General features: G+C 38.3%; 4 protein-coding genes across 5 annotated transcripts; 2 read left to right on the plus strand and 2 right to left on the minus strand.

The window, feature by feature from the left end:
• The first annotated feature begins 782 nt into the window (after positions 1–782).
• peak3 (PEAK family member 3) lies at positions 783–3,163 on the plus strand. The gene is made up of 3 exons (XM_042749551.1): positions 783–2,193; positions 2,388–2,539; positions 2,946–3,163. Exons 1-3 carry the CDS (start codon positions 2,114–2,116, stop codon positions 3,161–3,163), a joined length of 450 nt encoding a protein of 149 aa, XP_042605485.1. The 5' UTR covers positions 783–2,113.
• Positions 3,164–3,165: 2 nt separating this feature from the next.
• LOC109046717 (inactive tyrosine-protein kinase PRAG1-like) lies at positions 3,166–5,165 on the plus strand. The gene is made up of 2 exons (XM_019064502.2): positions 3,166–3,442; positions 3,881–5,165. Exons 1-2 carry the CDS (start codon positions 3,236–3,238, stop codon positions 4,952–4,954), a joined length of 1,281 nt encoding a protein of 426 aa, XP_018920047.2. The 5' UTR covers positions 3,166–3,235; the 3' UTR covers positions 4,955–5,165.
• Positions 5,166–6,175: 1,010 nt separating this feature from the next.
• Positions 6,176–9,460, minus strand: oaz1a (ornithine decarboxylase antizyme 1a). The gene is made up of 5 exons (XM_042749149.1): positions 9,277–9,460; positions 7,114–7,246; positions 6,590–6,765; positions 6,403–6,488; positions 6,176–6,319 (listed from the first exon to the last, which is right to left on the minus strand). Exons 1-5 carry the CDS (start codon positions 9,393–9,395, stop codon positions 6,189–6,191), a joined length of 645 nt encoding a protein of 214 aa, XP_042605083.1. The 5' UTR covers positions 9,396–9,460; the 3' UTR covers positions 6,176–6,188.
• A 4,019-nt stretch (positions 9,461–13,479) lies between these two features.
• On the minus strand, positions 13,480–18,446 carry amh (anti-Mullerian hormone). Of its 2 annotated transcripts, none has more exons than XM_042749471.1 (6): positions 17,182–18,446; positions 15,630–15,941; positions 15,341–15,510; positions 14,792–15,123; positions 14,059–14,489; positions 13,480–13,962 (listed from the first exon to the last, which is right to left on the minus strand). In XM_042749471.1, exons 1-6 carry the CDS (start codon positions 17,297–17,299, stop codon positions 13,541–13,543), a joined length of 1,785 nt encoding a protein of 594 aa, XP_042605405.1. In that variant the 5' UTR covers positions 17,300–18,446; the 3' UTR covers positions 13,480–13,540. The 2 variants fall into 2 exon arrangements, with proteins under 2 accessions (XP_042605405.1, XP_042605404.1); XM_042749470.1 differs by having other exon boundaries at positions 15,341–15,513.
• Positions 18,447–19,471: the final 1,025 nt, after the last annotated feature.

Raw genomic sequence — 19,471 nt, forward strand, 5'->3', positions numbered from 1 at the left:
GTCCACTTCAGGGTCTCTTCAGTCCTTGCTTTGTTTTTGTCCCCTCCTCACCCTCGCACTCTTTCCTTGTTTCTTTTTCATTTTGATGAGGGCTTCTTCCCTGCACTCATGTCTTAAATTAGAACTGCATGTGCAATTCATCTTTTGATCTGCACTTCATGAACACAATGGACTTGTAAGAAATGCACTCATTTTGCGCATTAGAACATAAAAATCCAATTTGGATTCTATAAGACTCTTTATGACAGTATAAGTAGAGTAGGCTAATCTGCAACAGTTGTCTCATCCAAAATAAAATGCATAAAACAACACAAGAGTTCTGGATGAATATTTAAGTTTCAATACATAAATTACACTAAACCCGAGATTATATTATGCTATTGCATGATAAAGTTGAGTGCATTGTAATTTATATTTTCTATGCGTTCGTAGTTTAGAATGATTACTATTATGGAGAAATAGGCCTAATTCAGCTTTTTACTTTACAAATTGCTGTTTGCACCTTAGGTTTAATCCTTTCATCAGCTGTTTGTTGTCTTATTGCAGCTATAGCATTTCATAACCGTGTTCACCTTTTAAGGAAATTTATGAAATCTGTTTAGTCATAGGTCTTCTATGGGTGTTTTCAAGCACTCTGAAAGCAGACTGAGCTATACATAACGATGACAAAAGAACCAAACAATAAGCCCTCTCTGACTCACTCTCACCCTCCAGCCAAAAGAGCTACATCCAGAGCCATCTGAAGACAATACAGATTGTTCACAGAGCTCAGTTCGAATGGAGGCTTTATATATGAAGCTTCTTAAATTCAGTCTGACACCACTTTTTGTATTTGTTATTTTTGCTGAACGATCTAGGTCCACCAACAGATGTATTTAATGCAATGTTTTTATTTTGAAATGTAGAAGTATCACATCTGAATACAAAAAGTTGGATGCAATCCCATTATTTAATAATAGTAACATTAATACTAAGGGTCAGTATACTTGCAAATAGTGCAAGGATAAGCCCTTATATGCAGTGCATGTGGTGTAATTACAGAATCTACCAACAGGGGTTAACCAGGGCCAGCCTGTACAAAATATTAAATTGCATATAACCCAACCACATTTCACACGTCATCGTTATTCAACATTACAATGAAAAGAAAAAAATGACTAATAGTCTTAAATTGATATACCTCTTGGTTCTAAATTTAAATGTAAATGGTTCTACCTTCTGTGTTGATTTTTGGTTCCTCCTAAGGTTTTATTCTTAGACGTGGGGAGGTTTTTGTTCCTGCTAGTGCCACTCTATAACGCTTGAATGGGATATTGTGCATTGTTAAAAGTCCTGTGTAAATGGTGCAGACAATTTAAACTGAACCATCTGAAACCCATCTGAATCATCTTTTAATTGGGCCCATTTGATCCACAACAAGGTCTCAAGTCGAGGTTGCTCTTTGTGTATAAAGAGACAACAGCATCCTCTAGTGACTTGATAACGACAATGCTGGAAAAATAATAACACATCTATTATTGTCTGTGAGCGTGATTTCACCAAGTACAACATGGTATCTTGCAAAGTGTTTATCTCCGTCCAAGCACTTTTCAAATCAGTTTGGCAGGGAGTTTGTGACTGGTGTAATTTAAGTTGCTTAATTTTATGTTCTGTAGAAAATATAGATATATAATATCAAAATTATAAAATGTTAACCAAATTTATAGAAATTTGCAGTTCCCAACTCTTCACCTTTGTGAGCTGGGTCCTACCACCTTAGAGAGAGAGAGAGAAAAAAAACCTTAGATTCATCTTTCAACACAATTTTTTCTCAGTAGATGAGCATAATGTACATAAGCATGTCATCCAATGACAGTAAGAACTAGTTCCTTATTTCATAATTTCCTTATTTGAAAGTACAGTGAACAGATGTGCACAAAATGCACTCTGCTTTTCCGCTACCAACCTCAGATGCTAGATATGCTGTCGCAATGTCTCAGACAGCCACAGAGAGTGAGAGTAAGTGAGGTAACTGCATGTGTGCTAATGAACTAGACGAAAACTACAGGAACTGACAGTTGGAGGTGGGTGAACCATATTCACGAACGCTCACACTTTCACACGCTAAACTACAATGCATCAAGCAACAGACTACACTCTCCTGGGAGCATCAGGAGGGACATCACCACCTGCACTGCCCATCAAACAGCGCAGGTAAGAGATGCTAGTGTTATGATTTGACACATTTGAGCTGTGTTACAGGAAACCTCATACCACGAAAGTTACTCGTCGCTCAGTACAGTGAAATGTCACACAAGTGAAGCAGGTTAGGCCCAGTAACTTCATGTTGTAATGTTTCTGGATTTTTAGGAGCAAGTCTTCTTCAAGCTCCATCCAGGGACTATTAGGAGCAGGTCTTCTTCAAGCTCCATCCAGGATCTAGAGCTGAAGGTGGGAGATCTACACTTGCCTGGACCACAGACCCCTGTGTCTCCATTTACTGAAGTTTTTACTCCTACTTACTGTAATGCAGTCCACTGTCCAATACATCATCGCTATGGTAAGCACTAAAAAAATGATAAAAATAATACTTAAAAAAAAAAAAATCTAACAAAAAAGAAAAAAGGATCCAACAAAAATGACAAGCTTAACCCTCCAAATTTTCACATGCGTAGCCTTCCTCATTTCTGTTTATGTTTTTTTAGACTTTATTTCTTGAATACAAAAGTATTACTGAGGGAAGTAATACCTGAAACCAATACAGCAAGCCACTAGACAGACAGCTAAACCACATGTAGTCTGTGTTTCATGGCAATGTGGGAACTGAGATAGTTTCCACTGAATTTCATTTCATGGTTCCATAATACATGACATGAAACAACATCTGAGCATGCATGTGTGCATGCATGATGTGTACTTCTTGTGTCTTCCATTGCTAAATGTATTACCCATATCTTGTCACTCAGAAAATCACCAGGTGAGATTCTTCTCAGACGAAACTCCTCCGCCAGTACCTAAAAAGAGTCTGACGAGAACCCTATCCCTCCCAGAGGAGACTCTGGACCCACATTACCACAATCATACAAGAACCTGCAACTATGAAAACCCCCTATATATGATAACACCATTCCATGACACACTTGCACTACAAGAGGAATATCTACAATATCAAAAAAAAAAGTGACATAACTTTGATACACCAGATGAGCAACTTCAGAGTGTCTTCAGAAGCTTCCACAGCCATGAGCAAGTTCCCATGGGCATCCAAGAATGTTATCTTCAGTTTCTCAAGAACACATTGCAGAACATTGAATCGAGCATCTTCCTAAATGAACAGGAAATGGAGATAGCAAAGACTTCTCAGCCTAATGACTTTATTTTGTGTGAGCAGCAGTGGACTGAGAAGGATGGTTTCTACTTGGTGCATTGTCTAAAGATTCCCAGGAGACTGTTTTCAGTGAAGGTAAGAACATCAACAGTATAATAACAGAAGAGACAATCAATCTAAACTAGATGCATAAGGAATCTAGTTAGTAACTGTAGCAATCTGCATTTGTTTGTGTATATGTGGGCAATAATGCACAAGGGTTTTCAATCCAAAACTGCAAGTAGGCTATCAATGCTTCCCAGGCAGAGACCCTGAACCACAAGCAGAATGCACACCCTTATAAGGCAGCCCTAGCTTGCAGTACAAAACCTAAAAAAAACCCACACTTCCTTCATCATGCCAGGTGTTGAGCAACAGCATCAACAGTTTGACATGTGCTACCAAGACAAAATTATAAAATGTTTTCAGTCACAGTGCAGCAGTTTTCTGGTAAAGGACTTGGAGTACTTAAAGAATTCTATATGTTGCATGTTACTTGTGAAAACTCAAAATGACTCCCAAATATTTTGTCAGGTTCACAGAGGGGATTCAGTATCAGACTGCACCATGTCCATGCCACATCCTAACATTGAGCAAAGGTTGGTCCATTTTCCACAGTGCACAGCTACGGATCAAACTTACACCTCACAGCATGCTCAGACAACTCCAGAGCCTTCACATGGGGACACCACTGAAGTATGCCAACAGCAAACAGTTTCTGATCTTCTGGAGAAAGGTGTTAGTGTGACTGTGGTAAGAGACTTTCCATTGGGAACACTGGAGGACTTTGTTGAGGAAGGACACTCTTTGCACTCAACCCTTCCTGAGGTTTATGAGAGGAGGCTTTGTATTCTTGCCCTCCAGTTGGTGCTAGGACTACAGCAACTGGGACATTTTAAAGTCATTAACAGGCAAATGAAACCACAGAGTGTGACATTGGTGTGGCCTAGTATCATGCGCAAAGAGGCTGACTCTAATGATTACCCTAGCGAGATGAAAAGAGGAAGCATGAATACAGACACTTTTAAAGGTATACCCATGATCACAGTATCCAAAGAGCAAACAGACAACGAAAGGACGAAAAGTGAGATTTGTCAAACCTCATGGGAGAAGTGGGGCACACCTCGTTTGGTCCTGAAGAGCCATTTTGAGGATGAAGTTTTGCAAGAAGCAAAATCCCAAGAGTTCCAGTTGGGGACTTTGCTGAGGTACTGCCTACATCTCAACGACAGTTGCTCATCTGTGTGGAAGGTGCCTCAAGGCACTCCATACACTCAAGGCTTGCAGTGGCTGGTCACCCAGCTTACATCTGAGAAACCTGGGCTACTATTAGCCGATGTGGTGGGTGTCCTCCAGGCTCTGCTTTGGGGTCCTCGACAGAGACTCTTTCAGCAGAACCAAATGGAGAACTCTGTGCTTTCTAATTGGCTACTACTTAAACGATCTCTTTTGGTTCTCAAGCTTGCCGAAAAAGGACTCTTTCAGGATCAGCCTGGCTTGGACTGGGAAGACTATCTCTGTCTGCAATATCTATCCCTTACTGACCCAGAGACTATGCATAGCATAACTGAACGTTTGGGCCTTCATGACTTCATTACACCTGCTTAACAGATAAAAATGTAAATAGTAATGACAGCAATTGTGAGTTAGTGAGCCTCAGATTTAACTAATCTATTCTTTGTAATGTCACTGATATGATGTAAAAGAACAGTTTTAATCCTAATAACAGATCATCTTGTCCCATATTTGTAATTCATATTCATGAGCTGCTGTATACTTCAGGAGCCCTGCACAACACACAGAAAAATCTAGATATCGTGGAGAATTGTGCCTTATTTTAATTAAATTGGGCCCCAAGTTTGATTTTGTTCCCTTGAACTAACTTGTTTTAATTTAGGTAGATCATTGCCACAATCCAAAGGAACTATTTTTTTTTTCTTTCTTTTTTTGTTGTTGTGTACAAGGCCCATACATATGAATCACTACTCTTTCCATTTTCCTAATTTTTCTTGCAAAATTAACATGTAAAAGACTTGTTACATATTTATATTGCTTTATCATATTCAGAGGGGTCAGGTTACTCCCATTTACAGTAAAGTCTTATGCAATATAAACCATGTATTATTGCAAAATCAGCTTCTTGTTGGAGTTTGACCTTGTGGCATTTACTTATTAACATTCAACAAGGGTTAAAAGAGCAATAAAGAATTCTGAAAACCAAAAAAGCAATAAATAATAATAAAAACCCAGTAAGAAGAGGCCTAATAATTTGCATTATGCTTATGGAAATGAAAAGAGATAGCAAAACGAAGGTAAGTGATATAAGGTGAGCATTTTTATTCTGCACACTGTCAAAACATGCAGACAGATCCTATTGAAGTCATAAAAAAAAAACCTCCAATTCATGCACACATTAAGAAAACAACTTGAAGACACTGGTAAAAAGAAAATCAACATATCAGCAATAAAAACCATGATTCTACAAACATTGTTGCTTGAAGGATCTTAACCATAAATATTATGCACTAAAAATGATCAGTGTGGGAATGGGTGATGGGGAAATCAGCAAAGAATCCAATTACACTGAAAGTTAAGTTCAGTGGAAATGGCTTAAACTAATGGTCACTGTGGAAATTTGGTTTACACTAGTGCAAATGACTGAAAAAAAAAAAAAAAAAAAAAAAAAAAAAAAAGCCACAACCCTTACAAGAACTACAGCATAGTAATTAACAGGAAAAACAAAACTACTCAAATAAGAAATACATACAAATTACTTAATAAACAGCAAAAAAATTAGATAACAAAAAGCATAATAATTAGATGCAGTGGTGATTGATAAGCTTTATTCGTCACTATCGGAGTCTCTTTCGATGCTGTAAGCCATGAAGAAAGCGTCGGGGCGGGTTGGGACAAGGGGATGACCCGGTCTCACAATCTCAAAGCCCATGAAACTGAACGTCCGCAGCAGCGATGCTGGAGATGGAAGTGCAAAGGAAGTTAAAAATAATGTTAATTATAAAAAAAAAAAAAAGAATACAGGAAGAGAAAAGGCTTACCTCTGTCATCTCGGCTCTTATGGAAGCAGATGAAAACGTGATCAACCTGTAACTTCTCCTCTGCAAACTCCAGCAAGAGTGAAAAAACTGATGCAAAAAAAAAAAGGAACAATCATTTTAAGCCACACAACTTTTTTTTGTAGGGATAAAAGAAATGAATGTTAAAAGAAATGTTAATTTGACTAACCTATCTTTGCTCCCTTCTGGGAGGACACCAGTGGGGATTTCGATGTAAAGGTTTGCCCCCTTCAGTGCCCCCCTCCAGACTAAGTGCTTGCTCACAGAGCAGCGCCGCTCAAAGAGCAAAAAACGTACACGGCTGTTCAACTGAGGGGCTTCCTCAAGAACCAGTAACCGAGCATCCCAAAAAACAACAAATACAGTTATATGCATATGCAGTCAAGGACAATTACTACAGCACAGCCATTTAACAAACTGTATCATTAACTCATCAACATGAGAAACCAGGCGAGGTAATGTACAACATCAGTTCCCACAGGTGATTAGATTTATATGCAGATAAGATATGACCCTTGCACAGTGAGATAACTAGAAGCACACTTCATGCACACATTCTCTTTGAGGAATGCAGTTAAAAGACACTTAGTTAAAAAAAAAAAAAAAAAAAAAAAAAAAACAAAAATATGAACTCAAATATAAAAAAAACTTATCTAAAAGAAAAATAAAACAAACCAAACCCTTTGTACTCACAGAATAGAATAGCTTAGCTGAAAGACTGTGATCCCGCTGATCATTCCCTCGCCCACCTGGGATCTTCAGGGGTGGGTGAGGGACATCGGAACACCACAGAGGCCCCGGACACGGGGTACTGCAGCGAAGGGAACTGTAACCATAAAACACAATGCACTTCTTAATACTCAGACAGTATTACCTCAACATTCAGTGTCTGGATAAAAATGTTAATGAACCTATGAATTCTAGTAGCTCAACTGGTAAAGCATGACACCACTGCTAAAGGCTTAGCAAATTGGGAACGGAAAAAAAGTTAATTATTTTTGTACATAAATGCATCAGGAAGATGATGGGAATACACATAAAACCTGGTTTGGTCTTTTCAGTGTGTTTTCAATTACCACAGGTTTGGCATTTCTTTTTCTAACGAATTAGTCGAGTCTGAGATTTGAGTGAAAAACCATTTTCCAATGATAACAATCACAAAAAAACCTGTGCCCTAAAAATGTACTAATCGAAAAAACAAAACACATTTGCCAATTATGATGCTTTTGGCGCATCTGCTGACCATACTCGTAAAGAATTTTTTTTTTTTAAAGCTTTGTAAAATACAGCACAGGCCAAATTGTGCATATGCAAATCTTTAACCTGAACAAAACTAAGTGCATCTGAATGCATCTTGCAAACCAGCACAACCTCCTTTCACTTCAGCAAAGCAATGTGAGGGCAGCAACAGCAACTTTCATTTGTCCTATTGAAAACAGCCTAATCCCTGAAGTCAGACTACTCTGACTCTCCGTTCACAAGGGACACGGTGAGCCTGTTACAGAGGCTGGGATCACATGGGAGGAGATGAACGGTAGTTACACAACACCCTGTAGCAGGTGCACGGACACAGACATCGTTTAAACCCAACGAGTACAAGGAGTTACTGCAAGAGCAGAAAGCCTCTGATGAAAGCGTAGGCGAAATAAAGGAAGCTGAAACATCCACCCATATTTTTAAACCAGGATTGACGCATCACTGCATGAAAGCTATAAATGAATAATCTGGTGGGCAACTTCCTTCCAAAGAGAAGAGGTAACTGGTGTTACAAACAACCCACCTGCCCACATACAAGATGAGACATGAACTTGTACTAAGCGAAATTTCCCTTTTAAACCTGCTGTTCTTTGAGGAGAATGTATTAAAATAAACCAAAACAGATCTCTCTCAGATTACATTGAGAATGTTTAGATTTGAGCAGTTAACTTTTCATTCTACGATACAGATAGAATTGTTTCAGAAATTAATAATAGCTTCAAACCAACACAATCATCACTGTACTCCATGCAGTACAGCAATGACGCATGATAGAGGAACAAACAAGGAGGGGGGGGATGGGCGAGGCGACGTTTAGCCGTTAGCGCATCACAGTTCCTCACATTAACTTCAGACCGGTTTTAATAGCCATTTAGTGGCGAATTACTCATTTATATGACGGTTAATTATTCCTATTCAACGTGCCGTTCGTAACACAGTCTTAACAGTGACATAAGAGCAATATAACGTTACCCAACTGTTCTCGCTTTATCCGGTTAGCGTTGAACGCTAGCCACCTCGCGAACAGGAACGAACGTCAGTCACTTGCTGAGGTGTGCGCCACCTGAATAAACCCGCTAAGCGTTTGTAAAACTATGAAAATAATATCATAATGAATAGCACCGGGTTACGATGCTACATAATGAACTTTAAATGATCTCATATTAGCGCAAAAGCCAAACTGAGACTACACAGACTTGTAAATACATCGAAACAGACGCGGGCACTGATGACAGTTTGAATTAACGTTAGCGGTTTGGAAGTCTCTAGATGGAATGATAAGCGAACGCGACAAAACCTGTTACCTGGCAACAGGCCTGTCAATCATTCTAACCCGCGACTGATTGACAACACGGTCCACCTGAACACACAGCGGCTTTCTCGCGCGTTACTCAACACTATTCACTCAGAAATACCTTTATTAAAGGGATTTCGACAGATGGATAGATCGAAGTCTCATTTCGCAAGGTAGAAACATTAAATCGAATATACTTTATATCTCACTACGCCAAACAATCAAAACAACACCGCTATAGAACCAACAACAAAAAACAACCACACTACATATCAATCTAACGTTAAATACAAGTCCCACATTACCTTTCACTCTCGGGTTTATTACGGGTCATTTCGATCACTGGCATCTTGGATATATTACTCTCTTTTTCTCTGACAAAACAGTGGCTATTCAGTATCGTCTGGAGGTTGGATTTAACCATCCGGCCAACGTCAAGGCCCTATTGTTCTCCGTCCGTGCGCCGACTGAAAATGTAAACGGCTGTAGGCCCGCATTATTTATATGCTGAAACACGAGTGGGCGTGGCTTCGGCGGCGTTACGTCATGCGCTTTCGCAAACAAATAAGCCCTGAGTGGAAATAAACGATTTAAAATTGATCGTAGTCACAAAAATCGTTATGATATGTCTAATGTTTGGTTTATGAATGCATATTTGTGCAGCGCGCGAAAAAACCTACCACAAAACCTGTTAATAATTAATTATACTTCTCATTGTTACAGTGTGATAAGCAGTGCAAGTTTTAGGCTATTATATCTAAGATTCATTATAATTAATGTATTTAAATTATTAACTTAAAAATAACAACATTAACTGGAAAACATCTAAAAATGACTACTTTGTATCTATGTGAATATAAAAGCTAATACCAACATTCAGTTCAAGATTGCAGATCGGTCATGTAAAATCTCAAGTGCTTGTATTTTTAATAATAAAGTCGCAGCTGCTCCTGTCCCTCAGGGCTCTGAAGAACTTGACACTCCTCCTCACACAGTCTATGCCTGTCCTCTCCGGCTTTGCCTGGTAAGAAATGCTCGTTTATCTACTAACTACCACTAAAGCAGTTGTTTTGGTTTGTTTATACTCAGAATTGAATGCATTACATTTATCAGCCCTATTACTCAGTAGCCAGCTCTCGAAATTTTGTACTGTTTGCAGCTGTAAAAAGACTGTAGATGGTTTCTGTTATATTTTTAGGAATTTTTTGACGAGTTTGAATGGTTTTAAGTTTGGATTTCAATGTTAGTCACCTCGAGAACATCACTTGTTTTGAGCGACACCTACATAAATGCAACAGACTCGTGTGAATCTATCAAATAAGATCATAATAAATAACAACATGTCATAAGGGTATATTTAAGTTGAAAATGCCCTTTAATATACAAATTTAAGATATTTACTTTGTTTTAATCTTCAACTCCACAGAAACTTCCAGAAAGGATCATCAGAACAAGTATGACCCGTGATTTACATTTATAGCACTTAAATATTTCAAAATAATTCACTGTATAGGTCATCATTACATTGAATTTCTAACTGTATTATACTTCATTCCTGAGTCACTCAAATATCTCTATTCAACAGTGAAGTATCGGCGCATATTTCCGGTGGAATCGTTGACTAAGGTGGAAAATCCATGGAAGGGCATTACTCTGAACCGCTGTATTTTAGTGGCCATGGTCGTTGTGGTGGTCAGCTCAACGGTTGAGATAGTACAAGGTGAATTCTTGAACGTGAGTTATGCAGTAAATATGTGTGCATGCAAACTTAGCCAGTCGATTATTATTGCAAATCAAACCCTGATATTGTAGGGGCCTGAGGTGTCTTGTATCACCATGTAGGGATTTACTTTGCTTACCAAATACACTTTTTGATCAGGGCCGGTATTCACAAAACATTTTATCTTTCCACTAAGTGTTCTCCTAATAGCAGTAAAAGTTTTTAGCTAAGAGGTTTCTCTTAAAACCTATTTCCAAAGCTGCTGAGATAAACTTTTATTAAGGAATAAAGAGAAGTCTTAAGCTAAGAGTAAGGGGGTGTGGTTGACCTCGTTGCTATGGATGATGTCAGCATGCTTACTAACTATGCACACAGTGATTGGCTGATAGTCTCTGTCAGAGATTTATCATGGAAATATAGTAGGGCACAAATAAAGGTTTAAAAATAAAAAAATGTTAATTGCCACATTGAAATAAAGATTTTAAGATGCAGGTTAAGTCTCACAAATTAAACATGTATATGTTCAGCTAATTGTCAGCCTCTTACATATGCATATAAACAGCCTTTTAATTAACAGAGTAGAATAATCATGGCTGATAGTAATACATGGAAATGTAACAAAAAAAAAAAAACAACCAATAAAAAACTGGACGCAAGAACAGCTGTTACGTCTTGTCCAACTGGTTCATGAAAACAAGGATATAATCAAAGGAAAGTTTAGAGTTCAGATAACCTCCAAAACCAAAGGTGATACCTTTTTAAAAGGTCATTATCATTAAATGTTTCTAAAATGTTTACATTCAGAGGCAGATCACTGGCAACAGCCACTTCAGGATAGTTTGTGGTTCAGTCTTAGTGACTTACGATTCCTCTTCACTACTCCTAACCTTTCACAGATTTAGGAGCTAGTTTTAGAGCTAAAACTCTTTGTGAAATACTCTTACCCCTGGTTTCACAGACAAGGCTTAAGCCTAGTCCCAGACTAAAATGTAAGCCTGAGCTGTTTCACATTTACATTTAGTCATTTAGCAGACGCTTTTATCCAAAGCGACTTACAAATGAGGACAATATTCTGTTTCAACTGAAAGAAACTTGCACTGATTGATCTTAAAATATGTCAATGCCCTTGTTTTATCTCAAGATGCACACCAGGAATGTTTTTTCTAAGGCACGTTTTTAAAAATGAATTAAATGTCCTAATTGAACTACAGCCTAATACTGACTTAATCTAAGCCCTGTCTGTGAAACCAGGCCTTAGAGTCCTAAATTTAGGATTGACACGCTCATTATTTTTAAGATTTTCTCCTAAATCGGCGAGTTATGAGCTACTTTCAGCCTTAAGATGTTTTGTGAATATGGGCCCAGAAGTTTTGGGTCATTTAATAAATTTATTTAGCAAGGATACATTAAATTGATCAAAATTGCCACAACTGTGTAACAGAAACAATAGAGCCATACTTTGAAGCAACAGAAGAAGAAGCTGGATCAGAGCTTCAGGCTGCTGAAGCAGAGGTAAGGCTCATTTGAATCTGCTTGAACAGTTTTTGGCTAGTTCATTGTTTCTGAATTGTCTGTCTTTGCTGTAGTCTGATTCATGGTGGGACACCTTTGCATTTTGGAACTGGGGATCTGAGGATAAACTGGAAGAGTTTAAAAAGAAAAGAGCAGCAAGGCCAAAGCAGGATGGAGAGAAGGTTGGACCACGCAAGATCCGTAACAAAGAAATGGCTAAAGGATTTCTCAAGGAGAGGGAATAGTCCGGGAGGGAATAGTCCTAAAACAGTTCAGATGAAATAAATAAATATTATATATAAGTATACACTAACAGTCAAAAATTACAGTAAAATCAATAATATTCTGAAATATTTTTACAACTGTAATTTTTTTATATATTTTTAAAATGTACTTTACTCCTGTGATCGCAGCTGAACTTTCAGTCTTCAGTATCACAAGATCTTTCAGAAATCCTTCTAATATGCTAATTTGCTGCTCGAGAAACATTTCTTATTATTGTCCGTGTGCTGTTCAGTATTTTTGTGGAAACTGTGATATACTACCATTTCAATTTAAAAAGTAAGATTTAAAATAAATTATTGCTATTATTCAGCTAGAAAACATTAAATAAATCAAAACTGATAGTAAAGGAATTTGTTACAAAAGTTTGTCAAATAAATGCTGTTCATTGACCTTGATATTTATCCTGAATAAAATGTATCACTGTTTCTACAAAAATATTAAGGAGACAAAACGCTTTTCCGCATTTTCCATAATGAGAACTATTAATAACAATTGAGCACCAAATCAGCATATTAGAAGACTTCAAAAACATTTTAAAAATCTTAATTATTCCAAACTTTTGACTGTTAGTGTGTGTGTGTGTGTATATATGTATATATATATACAAACACACATATATACTTGTATAAAAATCTTCATCTGAAATGTTTCATATAAACCACCTGTAACATTTTGAGAGAATTTTGCAGGAATCATAGTGAATAGACAGAGAAAATATGCTTTTTGAATATTAACTTTATTCTAACACAGCCAAATATTTTAATGCGCTCAGCACTGATGCAAATCTATGTTAACAGGACAGCTAATTATTTCATAGAGCTAAAGTCGTCTAAAATATTGTTTATATCATTGAATATGCAAAATGTCCCCCAATTACCTATTTTACACCACAAAAGCCATATAAAACAGAACTCTTGTATAATTAAAAACAAAATTAAAAGAAAACCTATAACATATTTAAAATAAAAACAAAAATAAAATGTATTATGAGGTTTTATTCATATTGCTATATACGCATGCATAAGTGCATTTCAAAGAGCAAAAGGAGGGTGTCAGCGACATTCACACTTGGTCACTACCACAATGGTCTTGAAGGAGATGTTAGTGTCCTCGCTCTCAAGCTCGATCACACACAGGTCATCAAATTCCACCGGTACGCAGCAGAGAGAGCGATTGACGGGCTGGCCGCTCTGAATATGGCTGTTCAGGAGGATGGCGTGGTTGTTGCCGCTGGTCAGGGGGAATCCACACTCTCCCTCACAGTTGTTGATGTTGACTTTAGAGGGCTCAAGAAAGAACTTCCTCAAGGACACGGACAAGCTCTGAAGCCGACACTGACTGGGCACTGATGGGCCATCTTCATCCGCTCTGACTGCTCTCTGAGCTCTTTCCACCTCCCAGGTACTGAGTACCACCTGCAGGGCCTTGAGCAGCAAAACGGACCGGTATTGGGCCCGTTTATGTTCCTTAGCGACTACGAAAGAAATTATAGTATTTTAGATGCAATTCAATGCAACTGCTTAAAAATCTTTTGACAGGTAGTATATATGGAAATACATTTAATGCTCACCTGCTTCCTCGTCCTCTCCTTCTGGAGAAAGGGCACTTAGTTCACTCAGTTTCTGAAGCCTGTCAGTCACCTTTTGCCCCACCTCCTGCTGTTTCACCTGAGCCATGGCTTCATCCAGTCTCATTCTGAGCACAGACAACAGAGGAGAATCTAGTGTCACCTCCACTCTGTGAGTCTGCAGGCCTTGCTGCCTCTCAGGGAAGACAAATACAGTCGGCGTGGAGGAATTCACCAGTCCTGATAGCAGGGACTCTGTGGATGACACTCCAAGGCTGAGAGGTGGAAGGGAATGCAGCGCATCCAAAGAGACAATGTTTGCACCTTCCTGAGATGTCGGCCCCTCTTTCTGAGGAAGGACGTCACTCAAGAACTTCTGCAGCTCGCAGAGGAAAAGATAAGTTCTGGATGGGAGTTTCTCATCCAGTGGATTTCTGAAGAAAAAGAAAAACATTGGCAATGATCTGAATGGAATATTAGTTTAGGGAATACTGTGTAGCATATGTATCAGCATTGCGGTATATAGAACTCCATACAATTTGCTGATGCATGTAGTAGGTAGCCTACTCTATTCTCATGCTTATGAGTTGTATTGCAGTATGCTATCCCATTTTCATTTTTACTGTAAGGCGGCACAGATTTAAATAGGTCATGGCTTAACAGCTTGGTTATTTTCTAATCACATAATGCAGGATTAAATTGAGCAGTTTAAACCTTTAGCAAGTGAATAATTTACCCGTGATATTTTAAGTGCGGTGTCCTTTGCTCATCACGGTCAGAGAGGAAAACTAAGACCGGCTTCATTGACATATTGTTGCCGTCTACCTTTCTCATCAACACGTCCCGAAGCTCAGACACACTAGGTTTCGGCTCTAAGATGTAACAGAAAGAGTTCAAATTTACAGTGAAAGGATTCTTAAGAGAAGTCTGTTTTTGAAGGGAAAAAACTGTCTCACTGTTTTCATCCTTCCATGTCTCAATTGTTACACTCAGCTTAAGGTGAACGTGGGCATGACTTTGTCCTCCTTTAAGGACCAGGAAACGTGTAACCTCAGAAATGCAAACCATCTGAAAGGCAAATAGCATAGGAATGCTGAGGGCATTCATTATTATAATGAATATTAATTAGGGAAGATAATCTTCACCCAGTAGGTGGTTGCTATACGCCTGCTTTGATATGCAAGCAATATGACATTTCACATTCCTGTTGCCCCAATTTCACCCCATCATTTCATGTTCTTTCTCTACCATAACAGTCAAAAAGTGTCATTATCATGAGGTTAACCTGTGTATTTGGATGGATGGAATGACTGTTGAATTTCACTCTCAAACCATCTCCTTTAATGGAATCGACACTGAACAGGAGCGTCACAGAGGCTGGGCTGCTCGGCTGAGCATGTCTTGGGAATGTGAGGGTTAAAGTCGTGTCTCCTTCCTTCTCAGCATCCCAAATATCTACTAAAAAATAACCACAACTCATCTAATGGTGTTAATTAGTTCACAAGAATAAGCATCCAGCTTAAACCAGGGTTTAGCTAGAAATCAAATTTCAAATCCAAGAAAAATGGATTTACCTTTTGTGGCATGTACACCCTTGAGGCCACTTCGTTTTTTGTCCAAACTCTGTACTAGATGTGAAATCTGCAAACCTGAAGTTCCAGACGAACATTTTCCAAACTGCTGGTAACCCATCCTCCCAAGTTCACTCTCCATGTTCAGGGCTGACAGGAAGTCATCCATGGCACGACTGTGAGCTAGTTGCTCATCATCACATGGCACGTCTTCAGTGGAATGTGTTGAATGGGCTGATGGACCAATCGGCTGTTCACTGGCACTTCGGGGTACGTGTACCATATCTGCAACTTCCTGCTCATCTCCATTCCATCCTGTTGGTCAGTCAGATAACCATTCAAGGCCAGAACATGTCACCTAAAGCGGTGGTTCTCAACCCTGTCCTGGGGACCCCTCATCACTGCACATTTTGGATGTCTTCCTCATTGGTCACACCCAATTCAAATCTTGCAGATGAGTTACTCCTCCACATGAAGGGCCACCTTCCCTGCAGAGTTTAGCTCTAGCCCTAGTTAAACACACCTGAACCAGCTAATCAAGGACTTCCAATCAAATGAGTTGGATCTAATCTCTGCAGGAAAGTTTCCGTCCAAGACCAGTATTGGACACCCCTGCCTTAACTTGTTCCCAAAAGTTATCATATGGTTCCTACACCCCTGCAACCACTTCAGGGAACTATTTTCAAAAAAATATAATCAAGAAAACAAACTTGCGCACTGCAATCACACTGCAAGTGTGCTTTATTGCTTTAGCATGTTAATTGCTCTGTGAGATGTTAAAATGCAATAAGTTCAATTAAAGGGATATTTCACCTAAAATTAAAAATTCTGTCATTAATTACTCACCCTCATGTCGTTCCAAACCCATAAGACCTTCGTTCATTTTCGGAACACAAATTAAGATATTTTTGATTAACTTGACAGCAACGTCCAATGCCCAGAAAGGTAGTAAAGACATCATTAAAATAGTCCATGTGACATCAGTGGTTCAACCTTAATTGAATGAAGCTACAGTAAAAAATAATGACTTAATTCAGCAATTTCTTCTCTTTTGTATCAGACTTCAGTGCACATTCACAACAGTACCAGGATGCGTGCATGTGCATTCATCTGCTTGCAAACACATGTGAGAACACCAGTTCCTGCATCAGCAGCATCACATGCATGCATCGTGGTACTATCGTGAACTCGCTTCAAAGTCGGACACGGAAGAGACGATTTATTGATTAAAGTCATTGTTTTTGTTTTCTTCATGCACAAAGTATTCTCGTGGCTTCATAAAATTACGGTTGAACCACTGATGTCAAATGGACTATTTTAATGATGTCCATACTATCTTTGTGGGTCTTGAACATGGTAGTTGTGTTGCTGTCTATGCAGGGTCAAAAAGCTCTCGGATTTCATCAGAAATATCTAAATTTGTATTCAGAAGATGAACGAAGGTCTTGCAGGTTTGGAATGACATGAGGGTGAATAATTAATGAGAATTTTCATTTTGGCGTGAACTATCCCTTTAATGCATCAACGTACCTCGGGACAAATGAAAGAGACTGACCTGATAGTTGGGTGACCTTCGGGCTGTTATCCTGCTCTGTGTGTCCTACGCTGGCACCATATGACCCAGTCGCCACAATCAGCAACAGCATTAGCCAAAATCTTGCGTGGAAGAGCATCTTCTCTGATTCAATCGCAGAGAAATCCAGCACTTGTTTTAGGGTGGGTCAACAGCAGGGATGTGTTTTATATACACCCCCTCCTGTGCTCCTGAGCGGAGCCAGCCCGCCAAGAAAGCTCGTCCTTGGAGTAACAGTGGGTATTCGAAGCATTCAGTGGATGTGTAAATTTCGAGAGATAGTGAATTGACATCACATGCCTTTGAGCTTTGATAAAGTGAGGAGGAACTCTTACAGACAATGGATTACTTTGTAGACCCCAGACACACAGCTGTAGTAGCGAATAATAGTTTGGTCCTCCTTGGTGGCAAATTGCAACAAAGTTCTATTTTTAAATTTGTAAACAATTTCTTTAATTCGTTCCCATGGGATGCAGTTAAGACTTCTAGGAGTGTCCTCATCTCTTGGGGTACATTTTTGTTATCCCCATTGTTAATTACTATATTTTGCTCTCAACTTCATTAAACATTGCATGGGAACAGGGCATATCTAGGTCAGAACTGAAAGGGTGTAGGTTCAAACCCTGAAAGGAGTTGATCAAAAAACAATGAACAGGGGCACCGTTGTATCTATATGGCAAACCTTGTACTGTAAAACTCTTTAAGAGAATCTCAATGGCTTTTCAAAGTTGCAAGATATTCTGCAAAACATGGGTTACCATTTAGACAAGACAGCGCCATGACATGCAGCTTTTAGTTTTCTTATTGCTAGCAACCCGAGTTTATGTGCCTTGCTGGGCATGATATTGACAGATCGCTAATATAAATATGCAAGGGTGATTACAACACTCAAGTGCCGTAGTGCTCAAGGGAACCAAGGTTCAAATACACCTGCACCATTCCCAATCTATAGTATCTTTTATGACAAAGGCAAAAAGCCTTGAAATTAAAAGTGCTAAAGGTTGACTTGGGTGTATTGCTGACTGTCAAAGGAACAGCAACAATAATCCTTTTTTATTACTCCTAGCCCTGATCTCTGGAAGACATACAGCTGCACTTGTTTTCCAGACTTTCAAGGTCCTTCTAGCACTGGTGTGCTAGATGTTTGACCAGTCCCAAAAGATAAGGCAGGTCTCTTTTAGCCAAAAGAACAGGAAGAAATCACAGAGGACGAAATGCTAGATTGTTTGCCATATCTGGGATTCCAAAAGAAATTAAAAAAGGATAATTTTTATTCGTAAATAAGGTAAGTATAAATTAGTACAACAAACTCAAATTTACAAAATTATAAACAAAACAGATAAAAATTTCTTAATTAAAATTAAAATATATTCATACAACAAAAATAAAATTATTTTTAATTTACAGGGAATATGTGGCCACAGTATAGTGACCTTCACCAAAGGTCAACTGCATTGCCTCTGATTATTTTTAAATTGGGTTGCAATTGCTTTATTTCTAAACTGTATTGCCTCTGATTATTTTTAAATTGGTTTGCAATTGTTTTATTGCTAAATGTGAGCTATTACCTTTCCCAGCTGGACATTAATCTTTGTACATTATGCTAGTAAGGCAATAAAAAAAAAAAAAAAATAAACAGATCAAATTGAGCTTTCATTAGAAACACTTTATTAACTTTGTTAACAAAAAGCTGAGATTTAAAACCTTATCAACTGAATTAGGCTGTCATTACATTAAAAGCACCAAACAGTGTCACAAATATAACAACTCTAAGGAGTTTGCTGTTGTTGCACAAGTATCCTGTGATATTCCTGCTGAACCATGAAAAAGCATAAGAATGTGATTAACTGAAAATAGTAATGCATGGATTACAAATTAAACTTCAAAGGGACAAATTACAACAGAAACTTTAAGTTGGTGACTTCAAAATAGTATATGCCATTCAGTGGAAATTTCTATCACAGGTAAATAATGCACAGTAAAGCAATCTCATCCTCATTTTTATCTGTCATCTAGGAAGACAGCCAATATTTCCAACATTCTCTTTCAATATGTAAAACTATTAAAGCCAGAACTGATGTTCCTGAGACACTAGACAAAGCCTATATGAATTTACATACTTAGACATATCTAAATTTACATATTCAGAACATATTCTTTAATCTATTTATAACATGCGAAAGTCGCCTTTTGCAATGCACAACCTCATACATGTACACAATAAAAATAAACAAAAAAAAATACGAAACAATCACCACCCAAACAACAAAAA

Source organism: Cyprinus carpio, chromosome B22 (genome assembly GCF_018340385.1).
Source record: "Cyprinus carpio isolate SPL01 chromosome B22, ASM1834038v1, whole genome shotgun sequence".
Classification (NCBI taxonomy): domain Eukaryota; kingdom Metazoa; phylum Chordata; class Actinopteri; order Cypriniformes; family Cyprinidae; genus Cyprinus; species Cyprinus carpio.